The 14,914-nt window shown below is 48.2% G+C and overlaps 1 protein-coding gene across 5 annotated transcripts in view; it reads left to right on the top strand.

Annotated features, from left to right (window-relative positions):
• The window catches only part of SEC31A (SEC31 homolog A, COPII coat complex component), a 39,173-nt gene extending 32,007 nt beyond the window's left edge, over positions 1-7,166 (top strand). For all 5 annotated transcript variants that reach the window (XM_058420819.1, XM_040063660.2, XM_040063659.2 and 2 more), the window contains 5 exons: positions 643-701; positions 2,638-2,904; positions 3,295-3,414; positions 5,502-5,573; positions 6,417-7,166. In XM_058420819.1, the coding sequence (XP_058276802.1) occupies positions 643-701; positions 2,638-2,904; positions 3,295-3,414; positions 5,502-5,573; positions 6,417-6,596 (698 nt within the window). In that variant the 3' untranslated portion in view covers positions 6,597-7,166. The remainder of the gene's footprint in view (positions 1-642; positions 702-2,637; positions 2,905-3,294; positions 3,415-5,501; positions 5,574-6,416) is intronic.
• Positions 7,167-14,914: the final 7,748 nt, after the last annotated feature.

Below are 14,914 nucleotides of genomic sequence, written 5' to 3'. Positions count from 1 at the left end.
GTACAGCCCAAAGGGTCTGATGGCAGGGATGTTGGGAGGCTCTGGCTGGCACTGGAGATGTTCTGGCCTGTTGCAATTAAACAGATGGGACTTTTTGGTTTTTTTTTTCATGCAGCAAATCCGAATTTTTATTTACATAGTTCATTTTTATATGGTATCAGGAGGCACTGTGTGTGAATTTAGTTGGTTAGCAAATTATTGAAATTTAGTCCATTGGTTGGTAATGGCTATTGTACATGTCTAATAAACTTTTTTGTTTCTAGATAGTTTACTTTTTTTTTTACAGATTCTTCTGGGACAGATTTTTTTGGGTTTGCAGGTGTAACTTTTTTTTTAAGCAAGAATAGATTGTTATGCCAACTGATTTTTTACTCTCATAATTCTTTCTCATGGGAACTTACCAGGCCAGCTGCTAGCTGCACCCAGCTGAATTAGCAGGCTTAAACCATGATATCAGAAGGCCTTTCTTTTACAAGGTTTTTACGTGTGTGCAGCCCTGGCCCTCAGGGAAGGGCAGAGGAGCAGGCAGGTCAGGGCAGGCTCTACCAGTAGAGCCATGGCATAGATCTGGCCCAGCTGAGCTGAAGAAGGCATCACCACCCTCCTCCCAAGTACTTACAGTCTCTTTTCTTTCTGTCCCAGGGCCCCAGAATGGCTGGAATGACCCTCCCACGCTCAACAGAGCTGCCAAGAAGAAGAAGGTACTCTAGGAAGTCCTACCTCAGCACAACTGAGCGCTGCTCACCTGAAAAACAATAGTTTTTCAAAAGCTGCTCCTGGGAAACCTGTTTGCAGGGGAAGGGAAGAGGAGGGTTAGCAGCGAACAAAAGCTGCATCTCATGGCCAGAAATGGCCTTTATGTCTCTCTGATATCTATTATCCCTCTCAAAGTGTCTAAGCCTCTAAAGAGATGGTGGGTTTTTGCTGAAGTTGTGGTTGTTCACAAGAACGTTGTTCGTGGTTTGAAGCAAATACTTCTGGCTGTTTTCATCTGCAGTAAAGCAACAGAGTTTTGCAGGAGATGATACTTAGGCAAAATGAGGAGGCTGTGCAAATTGTTACAGATTATTGACATCGCTGGAGCTGAAAGCAATTTATCCTGATTAAGGGTCTGACCCTGAGAGATCTGTTGAGAGTAAGACAATTTCCTTGATGGAGATAATGTAGTTTTGCAAAATGGATTTAAATTGCAGCAGGGCAGGATAACTGGGAACACTTGGCATGGAGCAGAATGAGTCTTTTCATCCCCTGGTGCTGCTGTAGCCTGGAGTATCTCCACAGCAGTCAGTGTTACCCACTGCTCTCTGACCCTGGGAAGCAAGAGTTAGTCTGGAGCATGTAAAGTGTGGGGAGAACAAAACATTACAGCAGCCAAGGAAAGGTCTTGGGTGAAGGCAAAGGCAGAGGTCTTCCTTACCCTTTGGGTTTTGGTCTCTGCACTTCAAGGTGAAGAAGCTTTTGGAGGCTGCATGGAGAACTCTTAGTATCAGAATAACTGCTGGAGCAGAGAGCTCAAGAAGCAGCCTTCTGCACACAGGGGTTTTGCCACTTCTCTGTGTGCATGTCACAGCCAGAATTTCTGCCGTAGCCAAGGCTTGTGGGTTGGCTCCTTCTAAATGAGGGATGTGTTTGTTGCATTCCCTGTTGGGTATTTAACAAATCCGTCAGCCACGTTTCTATGTTTGTTTCCCTTCTGTCCACTGTCTGAGGGGTGGTTTAGGATATTATAAAATGACTCACCACATGGACTATTATAAAATAGAAGAAATGTCTGGCATTTCAAGCCATAATTTTCAGCTGTTTTCCTCCTAAGAACTTATTCACCGCTCAAAAGTTTATTGCTGTGATTCATTTCCTTTATAATTGACTTTGTTGCTGCAATGGGAATTTTTTTTTTTTTTTTTTTTCTGTCCCAAACCACTAGCTTAATTCTAGCATCATTCGTTCAGGGTTCTGTAATCTTCCCTTTTTTTTCCATGTGCACCCAAAGAAATGTGCACATTCCCATGGAAGCCCTTTCTGTCATTTTGATTCCTGCATGATGTGTAGCAGAGGCCAGTAGCGCATTTTGTTGTTTTCTTCCCTCTACCAAGTGTTTGTGAAAGACCCCTGTGTAAAGACTGGCAGATGCTCAAGGATGAATCTGAATGGCCCTGGTAATCTGCCTTAGTGCAGACCTGTGTGCCAGAGACTTGAAAGGCTTTCAGAAGCTTTACTGGGGCATGTTGCTGGCTGTGACCTACGTACTGCATGGACAAAAATACACCCTTGAAAGTGAGACACAGAAGTCTAAATATAATGACCCAATAGTAAGAATAGATGTAGGTGTGGGTTAGTTCTCTCTTCTAATAGGGCTGGTCTGCCTAACCTCTGGTTTGGGGGGAGAGTGGCTCTGACTGGAGGTGGCTGCACTCAGCTCTTGTGTCCAGGGGCAGGCTGCGCTGCCCCAGGGCACTTCTTACTGTGCAGCCAGAGGGATGGGTTTGGTTAGCCAGGGTGAAATTCTGTGTTGTCCGCCCCTGTTATTTCTGTATCCAGCGCTCCCAATTGCTGTGGTTCAGGAAGTCTCTAAGAGCTGGGTGTTGTGCTGTGCCTGCAGCAGCCACACCAACATAAATGCCCTGTTTTTCTCCCCAGGTCCCCGACAACTTCCTGCCCCCGGTCCCCATCACGTCCCCCATCATGAACCCGCTGGCGGATCCGCAGCTGCAGCAGCCGCAGGCTCCAGCGCCGCCCAGCAGCGCGCCCGGCTTCCAGCCTCCACACCTCCCTGCGGGGCAGATGGTGCTGCAGGGTGGCTTCCAGCCTGCTTCCCAGCCCCTGGGGCCATCCATCGTGCCACCCACTGTTTCCAAGCCCAGCACGGAGGGGGCCCCGGGGGCCCCGATCGGCAACGCCGTCCAGGTAACGTAGCCCCGGCACTGCATGGGTTTGTTTGTCCATCAGCAGAGCCTGCCAGGAGGGATCCTGTTGTCCAGGCTTTCCCTGTAGCTGCAAAGTGTACTGTGGAGTTTCTAGGCACTGGCTTTGCACCGTGCTGGCATTTTGCTGCTGTAATCTCCACCTAGATGCCTCTAATCCTCTAGTCAGTATGGGCCAGCAAGCTGCTTCCTTCTGCAACTTTCACAGCTTCCCAGAGGGAGCAACAGCAGGTGCTGCTAAAGTCACCTCCACACACCCACAGGGAGGAAATAAGAGTTGTGCCAAGCTAGGTAATATTGCCACTCGGTTTAGCTGAAAACGACATGTGGGCACAGTGACCTGGAAAAGCCTCACCTGTTCTCTGTTGCTCAGCACGTGCAGGCACTGCCAACAGAGAAGATCACCAAGAAGCCCATCCCTGAGGAGCACCTTATTCTGAAGACCACGTTTGAAGCTCTCATCCAGAGGTGCCTGCTGTCTGCCTCTGACCCGGTAGGTGATTTCTGTGACCTGTGATTTCTGATAACAAATTCACTTCAAAGGGAAACAACAGTTACCTGGGAAAGGGAAGGTCAACAGCTTTAACACAACTGCTGCAGCTGGACAGGAAAAACATTTCCCATGGCAGCCAATGCCTTGTAAATGAGCTATCCCTCCCAAAGCTTCTCATTTATTTCTGATGGCCGGTAAATAACACGCCACCACAAAAGCCCAGGTGCTGACTGTTCAGCTCGTGCCTGCCACATGCTAGAAGGTGGTGCTGGTGGTGTGCAGAGGACTCTGTGCACTGAATTAGCTTGGTCAGCAGCACAGACTCCTGCTCTTGTCAGTTCAGTATCACTCAGTTGCTCAAAATCCTTTATTTAAAGGCTGTGGAGTGCATATATATGCGTATGTGTTTGTATGTATCTATAGTGTATTCTGCATTCCCTTTGACCTTTTCTTCCTTTAAGTGCCCTTCCCCAGACAGACAAAGAAGGCAAAAGCATTCCACTCATATCTGCACCTGGGGATTGCTTTTCTGCTCTGCCAACGCAGTTTGCTTGCTTCTTGTTAAGTTTCTCTGATTTTCTTAGGCAGTGGAAGTGTTTCAGCCCACAGTGACAAGGGACACCACCCTGACTGTACACATCAGCTGTTGTCAGAGCAAATACAGGCACTGCTCAAGCTATTACATTCTAAAGGGGAAAATGGGAATGGGAACTTAAGAGCAAGGAGAACAACCAGTTTGCACTTCCACCTAATTGCTTTGGCTGGAGAGATGTTTTGCTGTTTCCTAGACACAATTTATTCCTCTCTGTCCTTGCTGACCGTCTGTAAGATGAAAATAGCACGTGCACCCTTTCCTGGGTTTTGAAACAAATGTTCTGTGGTCGTGCATCTGAGAGTTAGGTGGTCCAAAAGAACTGGGGGTTTCTTACCTGCTCCTCCTGAGGTACTTTTTCCTTAGATATCTCAGTTCCTTGATGACATAACTGCTGCTGAGGAGTTTTCTGCGTGTTGCCCAAGATCCACGTGCTGTGTTCTCCTTTACGCCATCTGAGCAGCTTTCCCTAATTTCTAGCACAGCAAGCAGCCAGCAGTTGGTCTTCACCCCTCAGCTAGAGCATTCCCACGGCCTTTATTTTCTCTAGACAATTATTTAATCCAAAGAAATGTTTCCAGGGAAAATGGCAGTTATCCTAAGTGAAGATGGATTGATGCACAGACTGATTTAGGAGGAAATTCCAGTACTCTTGTGCACCGATGCCATTTCTTCTGCTGTTGACCAGCAGCCTTTTTGTGCTCCTGCAATTGTAACCTTGATGCTTTATTGCTGTTTTATTACTCTGGAGTAAGATCTACAATTTTAGATGTTGTTTAAGAGAGAAAAAAAAGTGGATAAAAATTCATTTCTCCAGCAGCTGTAGCTCCAGGTGAAATGTATTGGGGTTATTTTAAGAGCCTTTGGTGGCAAAATAATTCCAGGCACATCAGTGGGTGGTTTACATTATAAAAGTCACGGCAGCACAAAATGTTTGTGGGGACAGATTGGGCTAGGCTATTAGTTTTTCTTTTGACACTAAAAACTTACAGACAAACTGCTGGCTTCACTAATCACATGAGAAAAAAATATTATTAGGATTTGCCATAAATGATGACTGAGTTGTACGCACTTAGATCTGGAGAATCTGCATGTGCCCTTAAGCTCTCACTAATGTTGCTGGATACTTCATTCCAGTAAAAATTTTATCCAGTTATCATTATGCTTTTTCAGTGAACCATTAAAAAAAAAAAATAGTGCTGCAACTCAGAATTCTGTTGCTTTTCTTACCAGCTATATGCTTTTGGGGTGCACCTCTACAGTTTTCCATTTTCTGCAGACAGCTGAAGCATTTACACATGGAGAACTACAGTTGTGTGGTCTTTCCTTACAAGATCAGGGGAGAAGAGTACAGAGCAAAGAATCCAAATGATGTGTTAGGAAAATGTTGTTGAGAAAGGAATCTGATGTGCTGCATGGACTTCTTTGCAATGATACCAGATTGGTCTGGGGTTCTTAAAATCACTGTGCTTTGATGTATTTATTTGTCTTGCAGCAAACCAAGAGGAAACTGGATGATGCAAATAAGCGCCTGGAGTTTCTGTATGACAAACTTAGGGAACAGACAGTAAGTTCTGCTTTACTTCCCCCCACCCCTCAATCACGTATGGCCAATGACTTCATTGGTGCAATACTACTTCTGCAGTATGTAGCACGTGCTCGTTTTTTCTTTGGAAGTGTGCTCCAAATCCATTTATTGGAGTGTGCATGGATTTCTTAGAAAACAGCCAGTTTCTGTGCTTGGCCCCACATGCCCGTGCAGACTTTGGAGTGTTGTTTGGGGGGTTGTGTCATGAGTTTTATGGTGCTGAGCCAAAGAGCAGAGCTCCTTGCAGCAGGCACAGTTTCTGTGCTCCAGGAAGGAAGTGAGACCTACAGCCTGGGGGTCAAAACAGAACCCAGGGGACTTTGATGTTGGAGGCTCACTGACTTCACTGGAAGGCAGATGTGCAAGTACTTTTGAAGATCTGGTAATTTTTTCCAAGGCCTTCCAGGAGGCTTTGGCAGAATAAATGACTGTGCTTAAATATCTCAGTACCTTAAGGTCTTGAGTGACATAATCCTCTTGTTGCCAGGCCATGTTTTCTGAGCAATTAACCTTACCCAAAGGTGTAAAAGCTCAGTAGGTGTTTCTGGTGCCAGGAGTCTGTCACAGCAGGTCTCCCACCCCAGGGAATTGCATCCAGAGGCTGGCAGGGAAGGCTTGCAGGGCGCAGCAATACTGCAGAGAAGGTCCATCCTTTCTGAAATCTGTTGTTAGACTTCCCAGTGTGGTGCAGCTCTGAAGATGGCAATCTCCAAAGAGAGGAACTAAGTGCTGCACCTTCCTGAGGGCCAAGCGCCGCACTCAGAATCTCTCTTTTTCTGGTTTTTCCTTTGTGCTGACCTGCCTTGCCTGCCTTCCTTGCAGCTCTCTCCAACCATCATTAGCGGCTTGCACAACATCGTGAAGAGCATCGAAACCCGCAACTACCAGGAGGGACTGAACATCCACACACACATCGTCAGCACCAGCAACTTCAGCGAGACCTCTGCTTTCATGCCAGTCCTGAAGGTTGTCCTCACCCAGGCCAACAAGCTGGGGGTGTGAGGTAGCCCTGCGCTCGCAGAGCCCTGGTGGTTGCTTTCCCAAAGAAGCACGTTTCTACGGCAGACATGCGGGAAATGGACCAAGTGCTCGTCCTCCCTCACAGCATGGCGCAGTAGAGCTGACAAATGGCATTACACTCTCCCTGCAAAGTACTTTGTTCTAGAAGGGCTTTGGAGCCCTGGTGCTTTTCTTCTCATTTTAATTCTTTCCCCCGTCCCTAACGATTCTCATCTACAAATAGCATATTTAATGGCTGATGTCCCACGTTGTCAATTTTTAGGTGCATGTCACACTTGCTAAAAAAGTGGCTTTTAATAACAGATGTATGTGTTGAAACAAAACGAGATAGGTTGTGTATTGGACCCTAAAACAGATTATTCCTTTCCACCCCACTGTTCCTTATCCCCCAGATTAAAAGCAGTCTGATCATGTTACAGGTGTATTTGGTCTTTCATTTTATGAAGCTGCTTGCGGTTCTGTTATTACAATTTACATGTTTAAATAGCTGAATTGTGCACTGGGGCAAATGAGCAAAATAAAAGCTAACGTGATATTTTCAATAAATGTAAATTTATTAAAATTTGTCTTTATGAAGTGCAGTGGAGAGATTTTGACCTGAAGTACAGCGGGGCAACTTTCCGATGTGTCCTGGGCATGAGAATACTTTTGTTTTTCCTCTTTTTATCACTGAAAGGTCTGTGTAGAAAACAGATCAGCAGCTGGAAAAAAATGTCTGGGTTTGAGAAACAAAAGAAGCAGTTTTGCATGAAAACAACCTAAACGATCAGTGCTTGTGGAATGTAGATTTGGCAACGCATACTGCAAGAAATAATAACAATGTAAATCACTGCTGACTTCTGTGACTTCAGACAGATTTGTTAGGCAAAACAGTTTTATTTCTTTTCCAGCATTTTCTTACTTCATAAGCTTTTAAAATTGGTGAACACAAGGCTTCAGCTTGGAGTTACTTCATTTCAGGAGTTTAAACAACAATTGGGGTAATTTTTTTGATCTGGATTATATTTTCTAAGCAGTGTTACAATTATTCTTGTGTAAGAGTACTTATAGCAGTGTCTTCAGCACCTTTTTGTCTTGATTCAAGGTAGAAAATAAGTTTTAAAAGAAAGAACACGTTCAAAGGTAAGCAGGAATAAAATATTTAAAAAAAAAACAAACTCACTAGGGTGAAAAGCAGCTGGGCTGGGCTGGCCTGTGCTTTTTGTGATGCACTGCTCAGCAAGGAAAACAAAAAGCAATCTCAGTACTTCAGGACCAAAGCAGCAGCTAGGAGGTAATGCCAGAGGAATTCAGGAGCTGGCCTTGCATATGCTGTCCCTAAGTGTTTTTGGGAGTTCTGGATGTGGAGCAGGAGTGGAGTGAGGGCATGCACTGAATGGCACTTGTGAAGGACAGGCAGATGGTTTAGGTTTTGGGAAGCTGGCTGTTTCTGGCAGTGACAACTGGGGACACTGATATTGGTGGCAGAAGGGCATGCCCTCCAGTAGGTGCAGGGTTGTGGGCAAAAGCCCTGCTGTCAATTGGAATCTCCTAAATTGGGAACAAGAGCAGCAGGATGTGAGAGTAATAAGCTGGGAATATCTCCTGTACAAGATACGGCTTTGCAAAAGCCAAGGAATGTTTAATGACGCAAACCTTCATGAGACTTGCATCCTTGTGAAAGAGGATTGAAGGGACTCAGCAAGGACAGGACTGAAGAGTTTATTTAATAGGAAGAAATAAATTTTGCTTGTTCCCTGTGCGAGGAGCACAGGGGAATCAGGTTGATTGGAACTGCTGCATGAGAACAAATGTGGTATGAGCTGGCCAGGTGTAGTTTGGTCTGGAAATTGAAGTGGTCAAAAATAAGATCACCAGCTGAGAGGGAAACGAGGAGAGTTTGGGATCGTATCCTAAGCATACCCTGATATTGCACCATGGCCTGGACGCTGTCAGCAATGGAGTAACCTCCTCTGCTTGCTGTAAGGAAAGCTGTCTTCCACCTCAGGAGCTCAGGACAGGAAAACTGCACTGCCCAAGTGCTTACCAGGAGGGGATGCAAAAATGTGCTGTTCTCTCCTGAGAGCAGCTGAGATGAATTACCAGCTATGCTGCCGTCTGTTCACATCTTCAAGGAATGCCAAGCAATTAGCCACCCATCTGATGGGATAAATGCAATCGGCCATCTTCATTTACAGAAGGCAGGGAAGCCCTGCCAAGTTTTGCTGGTAAAATAATTTGGCCCCCAAATAGCCTAATTTTGATCTTGCTGGGTGAGAAGAGGTTTATACCTTTGTAACACCAACCAAGCTGCTCCTCTTTGCAGCCACCCAAGGCTGCAAGAGGAAGGGATGGAGGGAAATTCAAGGATGGATTCTGAGCAGCGCAGCTGTTGTCCGATGGCAGCTGACACGAGGAGGTGCCTTGCTGCTTCAGCAGCCACCATCCAAGCAAAAGGGCCGGCAGGAAAGGGCAGAGTTAATGCAGTTGTGTCCTGTTTGCTGGAAGCAGGTGGGGATGTAACAGCAGCAGCCCTGCAGAGAGGCCTGGCTGTAGGCAGGACATCCAAGTGAGGCACTTGAGTGAAAACCTTTTTGTGCCTGTGAAGCTCTGTAATGGATTTACCTTGGTTTTGCTGGCAGAGGTACAAGGTCAGCATTAGGCACGAAACGTTGGAGATGGTCTTTAATTGCTGCTGCCTCTCTAGCCTGTGCACAGTTTACATCAGATTTTTCCGGTGTTGTGCCTCCCAGATCCCACAGTTCCCAAACACAAAGACTGGGAATGCGGGTTTACTGCAGTGACCGTGTGTTCTCTGCCCAGAAGGGAGCTTGTGCTAGGCTGACCGGGCTAATGAGGGACAAGGGACAGGGGTCCTGCTGCCAGAGCTGTTTCCCCAAAAAGCTGTGGAGGGGAGGGGGCATGTTTTGGGAAGCATGGCAGAGCCAGCATGCAGAGCAGTGGCACCACCTCCCAGAGTTCTGCAGGCTGCCCTCAGCTTCATCCTCTCCCTCACCACCGTGCTGGTACTTGGCCTCAGCAGCACCAACCCTGCAGTGTCATTGGCTCGGCTGGGGAGCCCTTTTTGCCTGAGAGGGGAAACAAAGGAGATCCTGAGGCAGGTGTTTCCCTTCCCTGCCTCCCCTCCCCGCTACCTGCAATCCCACATGGCTCCACACCCCGAAGTGTTCATTGTTCTCAGGCAGAGCAGCAGGTACAGAGCCGGGCATGGCTCCCAGCTAAAGGGAAATGCAGCCAAACATCTGCCCCCAGCTGACAGCACCTCCCCTGCAGGGAATGCTGAGCGTCCCGTTGGGGTGCCCGGCGCTGAGCTGGGGCGCTCAGCCTTGAACAAGGGCCAAGGCCATTGCCAGAGGATGCTGAGGAATGTAATAAATACTGTCCTGATACCAGGAACAGTTTCGGCACGTCCTGTCTTAAACGGGTAATCTCCCAGCCTTGACTTGCTGTGCGCTGGGTTGATCGTTCCCATGTTTCCTCTGGCAATCCTGCGGATCAAACAGATGCACCACTGTTGGAGTCCAGGGCATTCCTCTGGTTGCCCTGGAGGGTCAGGGACCTGGGCAGGGGGGCCTGGGACCCCAGCCCAGAGCTCAGAGAGACACTGGCTTTGATTTCAGTCCATGGGAAAAAACTTCCTACACTGAGAGAAGGTTTACATGCCACAAGAATGCGAGAAATAGTAGTTTAGCTTATCACAGAATGAGAAAATAATAGTTTTAGGTTTCTAGCATTGAAGTGAATGGGGACAAGATGGAGAATCTGGGGCGTTGTCTCCTTCTCCTTCTTCTTCTTCTTCCCTCACTCCATTGCTGCATTGACGTGGCACAAAGTAGTTAGTGAGGATTGGGTCAAAGTAAAGATGACCTTTTTAGTAATAGTGATAGACATTGGTAAGAAATAGTAAACAAGAAATACATAGTAATTAGTATAAAAGATAAGGACAGCCCAGCTTGGGGGGAGACGTGAGGAATCCATGCAGCTGCGAACATCTTGTCGGACTCCGAGAAAATTTTAAGATAAGAAACTATAAACGAAGTATGCAACCTTGAGAAATCTAAACCTGAGAACTCCGTCTCTTCCTTCGGCTCGGCTCGGAGCTGTGCAGGGGAGCAAGGACCCTGAAACCACCTCAATGTTGGGGTAAGCCCCCGACACACCACCAAACGGCCAGTCAGCATGGACGTATGGACACATTTAATGCAGTCCTCACCCAAAAGAGGCTGAACTGATTAAAAGTCCTCCGAGCTTTAGAGCTGCAAGTTATCCAGAAGAGCATCTAATTAAGAGGGGATTTATTACGAAGCACTCAAAAAAAGCAGCTGCAGCTGACCTCACCCAGTAAGTCTGTGCCTGCCTGAACAGCACACAGAAGGCTTCTTGAGAAATTGTTGCTCAAATTCTTTGCCAGGTACACAAGAAGCACTTCAATCCAAGAAATTGATCAGATATTCCTTGTCCCTCTGATGTTTAAGGCTTCGTTTCATTCTTTACTTAAAGTGTTCATTTGAACAATGCCTTGGGGTCATCACTTTATTTTTCATGGGAAAAGAAAAGAAAAGAGAAAAGAGAAGAGAAGAGAAGAGAAGAGAAGAGAAGAGAAGAGAAGAGAAGAGAAGAGAAGAGAAGAGAAGAGAAGAGAAGAGAAGAGAAGAAAAGAAAAGAAAAGAAAAGAAAAGAAAAGAAAAGAAAAGAAAAGAGAAAAGAAAAGAGCCACTGTTGACAACATGTTAAATAGCTCTGCACTGAAATGTGATGGTAGCAGGAAGGAATGAGGAGCATTAAAATGATACTTTTCACACGAACCGTTCACCACTTTTCATCATCACTGCCCTCTTTCTTCCTTCTGGGCAGAGAATTCTAGAAGAATGTTTAAAATATATCAAAAACAATCGGGTTTAATGATGTGCTCTCTGCTGATTCAGTTGCCTCAGGAGGTGTAGTTAGTAATTAATTAGCTCGGCAGACTAATGTGCTTTGCAGCAATATCACTCATTAAGCCACGCTCTGCTGGGTCCAGGCCCATCAGGAGTCGAGGCCAGCGCTGTGCAGAGACCCGCTTTGGATGGAGGTGAGCTGGTGTCTGCCTGCCTCCCCTGCCACACCACTCTCAAACCCTGCCAAAAGCCTCCCTCCGAACTCCTCTGCGTGGCTTTCCAAGGCAGCAAATTGCCAGGTCAAATAACTGGAGGAGAGCAAATAAATTCTGGAGCTATGCAACATTAGGGGGTCAGTTTTTGCTGTTTCTGAAGCCTTTGTGATAGTAAAAAATGGGAAGATACAAAGACTTTCAGGCCCTTTGCAGCCTCAGCTCCAGAGGACCATCCCAGCCAGGCTCACCCCAGTAAGGCAGAGAGCCTCTGAGCCTCGTGTAACTTGGCAGTAAGGGTTTTTGATGGCACAGGCATCCACCTGACAAGCTGCTGCTGCCCACACACGCACACACACACACACACAACACGACAGGCAGGGGCCATTGGCAGGTGTGAGTGGATTCCCTCGTGCTCCTCCCTGCAAAGTGAGAAAACAGGCTTTGTCTAAGGGGCAGTGCTGAACCCTGAGCTCCTGCAAGCCCATGATGTTCTCTGCTGGAATACGAGGCTCAGCAAGATTTAGGTCCTTGTCCTTTGCTCTCTCTTTGGTTGTCTGACACTCAGCTGTGTCGGCAGGGTAACCTCTGAGCTCCCTCCTCCCAGCACCACAGCAGTATCTCTGTGCCACAGGGACGGCTGTCCCCGGCAGCAGTGGGAATCTGCCAGTGAGGTATTCCCAGGCTGGTGTCCAGGGCAGCATCCCACACCTCGGTGCCGATGATGGATGAGGCCTCTCTCGCTGGCGGGGCTGAGAGGAGGTGTGATCACCTGTGGGGTGCACTGAAGCACTGCTCGGAGCCCGTGCCGGTGTGTTCAGCATTTCAGGCGGGTTCAGAAAGGCAGGCTCAGTCCCGGGGGAATCACACTCTTTTCTGCTTCCTGTGAGCGGATTTGAGTCTCTAGCCCTGCCCTCTGACCCAGCAGCCAGATCTGAGCAAGAGCTGTGTGAGACAGACCACACAGTGAGATCGTTTGAAGCCAGTGCACAAGACAGGAACAAGAACTGCGGACAGGTCCCCTGGACCACAGCTCAGTGCCAGGTGTCCCTTTTACCTGCACAGAAGAGGCTTTGTTGCAGCAGCGGAGGCCAAACTCAGCGAGCAGACAGACAGGCGTGACAACAGAAAGTCCAGCTGGAATTGCCAGCAAAGGCGAGATGTGCAGACAAGGGGCAGGCTGTCACTTCCTCTCAAAACACTGCCTTGAGTTCTCATTTTCAGCACATCTACATTCACCATTGGGTACAGCAGACAAAACCAAGTTGTCTCCAGATCTCTGAACAACACTCAAGTTTGTTTTTTTTTTACTTCCAGACTTGCACTTCCTTCGCTTTTAAAAATATGAACCCAGGAATGTTTATTGAGAAAATCTCCTTTTAACTCTGTTGCTGTTTTGGTTGCAACTCCCCAGGTTGTTTTGTTTTTTTTTTTTTCTCTAGGCAATTCTGGCTCACTGAATGTTTTCCAATATTCTTTTTTTTACCAAGGGAAGCAGGATTCACGTTTGCAAAATCTTTTCTTTGCGTTTCTGAGTACTAGCAAGGCCTTAATCTGAAAGTCCAGACCTGTCTCTGCGACCTGTAGTCCTGACGTTATGATCTACGTGGCCAGGTACCTTCATTCAAGAGAGTAGATGTTTTCACAGCATCATGTCCCAAGACACGCTGCTTCCCACAGCCACGGCAGTGATCCTGGGACAAACGCTGATGCTGTCACTGAGTTGCCACTGCCCAAGCAGTGATTGCTGGGATCAGGGGAACAGTGATGGGCTCCACTCATGAGGAACGACACTGTGCAATGACATTCTCAAAGGGGATACTTTGGTCTGCCTTGGGCTTCCTCTGCTCCTCCATCAGGAGCAGCAACTCCGTGAGCATTAGGGACTGCTCTGGAGCCACCTGGGCTGGGTACCACAGAATAGCCCTCTTACAGTTTTGCTGCTGCATTTGCCAAGTTTTCCTGCATGCAGCCAGCTTCTCTTGGAGAGGGACACGAGGACTTCTCCTTCACAGAAGTCACCTGACAGTGGAACCCCAAGCATCAGCACTCCCTACACCCACAGGACCTGTGGCCACAGCAGAGCATTTTTCACGTCATCTTTGTTCACCAGCTTTCCCTGCTGCGTTGGCTACTCTGTAAGCAAACTGCTGGGAGCTAGAGATAAATGTGGGGTGTGAAACTTACAGTATTGTGTTCAAAGGCTCACAGAGGGAACCTCCACACGTGTGTTCGTTAGGGACTCGAATTAGCAGGAAATCTGGCAAAGCAATTTGTGTTTGCCTCTTGCCAGGGTGGCAGGAATGTCTGTGGAAGGCAGCTGGGAAGCTTCAGAGCCATCTGCATGAGCACACAAGACTTAACATCTATCCCGTGTCATGCTTTGACAGCCTGCAAAACCAGGTCAGGATGAACAGTTACATCCTGCCTCTTCAGAGAGATGTGCTCCCTGGGTCTCCATACTTCCTTGCTGCCTGGTAGCATTCACCTCGAACCCTGACTTTCCTGCCTTAAACACTCTGGCCATCCTATCCTTGGTGTGCAGAGGCGAGCTCGGGCTGTGCAGGCTCCTTCTGCGTGGTGTGCCCGCCTGAGAGCGGGAGCTTCTTCCCGCTCTCAGGCACTGAGACACGGAAAAATCATAAAAGGATGGAGTCTTCTCTCCTGCCTGCCCCCAACATCGGACTGCAGAGTCCAGGCAGGAAGCTGAGTATCACATACTGGACCACCGAATTTTTGCCGCTCCGTACGCCGCTTGTGCAGGATGTTCCTGCTCCGCGGCAGGTGCAGCACCTCGCTAGACACAGCGAGCTGCTTTCCTCCTGCCGCTCCTCCGGGCCACCCTTCTGGCACCGATGAACTTGCCTCTGGCAGCGCCCACCCCGGCATCCCCGGCGCCCTGGGATCCTTTCCCTCCCGCAGAGCTGGCAGCGGGAGATCGCGGCAGCACGGGGGGCTGGGGGGCCCCCCAAACCACACCCGAGCGCTGAAACACCGCCGGTCCACCCTCGGTGCGACGGAGCGAACAACAAGCGCGGCAGCTCTTCCTCGGGGTGCGCGCTGCCGAGAGCCGGCCGCCCGCCCGTGCGCTCCTTTTCAGCGCCCACCTCGCCAGCCCCGGGCAGGAAACTTGACCCGCCACCTCCCCAACACCTGCTCCTCCCTAGCGCCGGCGGCACCCTTTACTCTGATGTCAGAACGCCACCGAAAG

This window comes from Hirundo rustica, chromosome 5 (assembly GCF_015227805.2).
Source record: "Hirundo rustica isolate bHirRus1 chromosome 5, bHirRus1.pri.v3, whole genome shotgun sequence".
Lineage (NCBI taxonomy): Eukaryota > Metazoa > Chordata > Aves > Passeriformes > Hirundinidae > Hirundo > Hirundo rustica.
The sequence above is the reverse complement of the archived record's forward strand: the minus strand, read 5'-3'. Positions and strand labels throughout refer to the sequence as shown.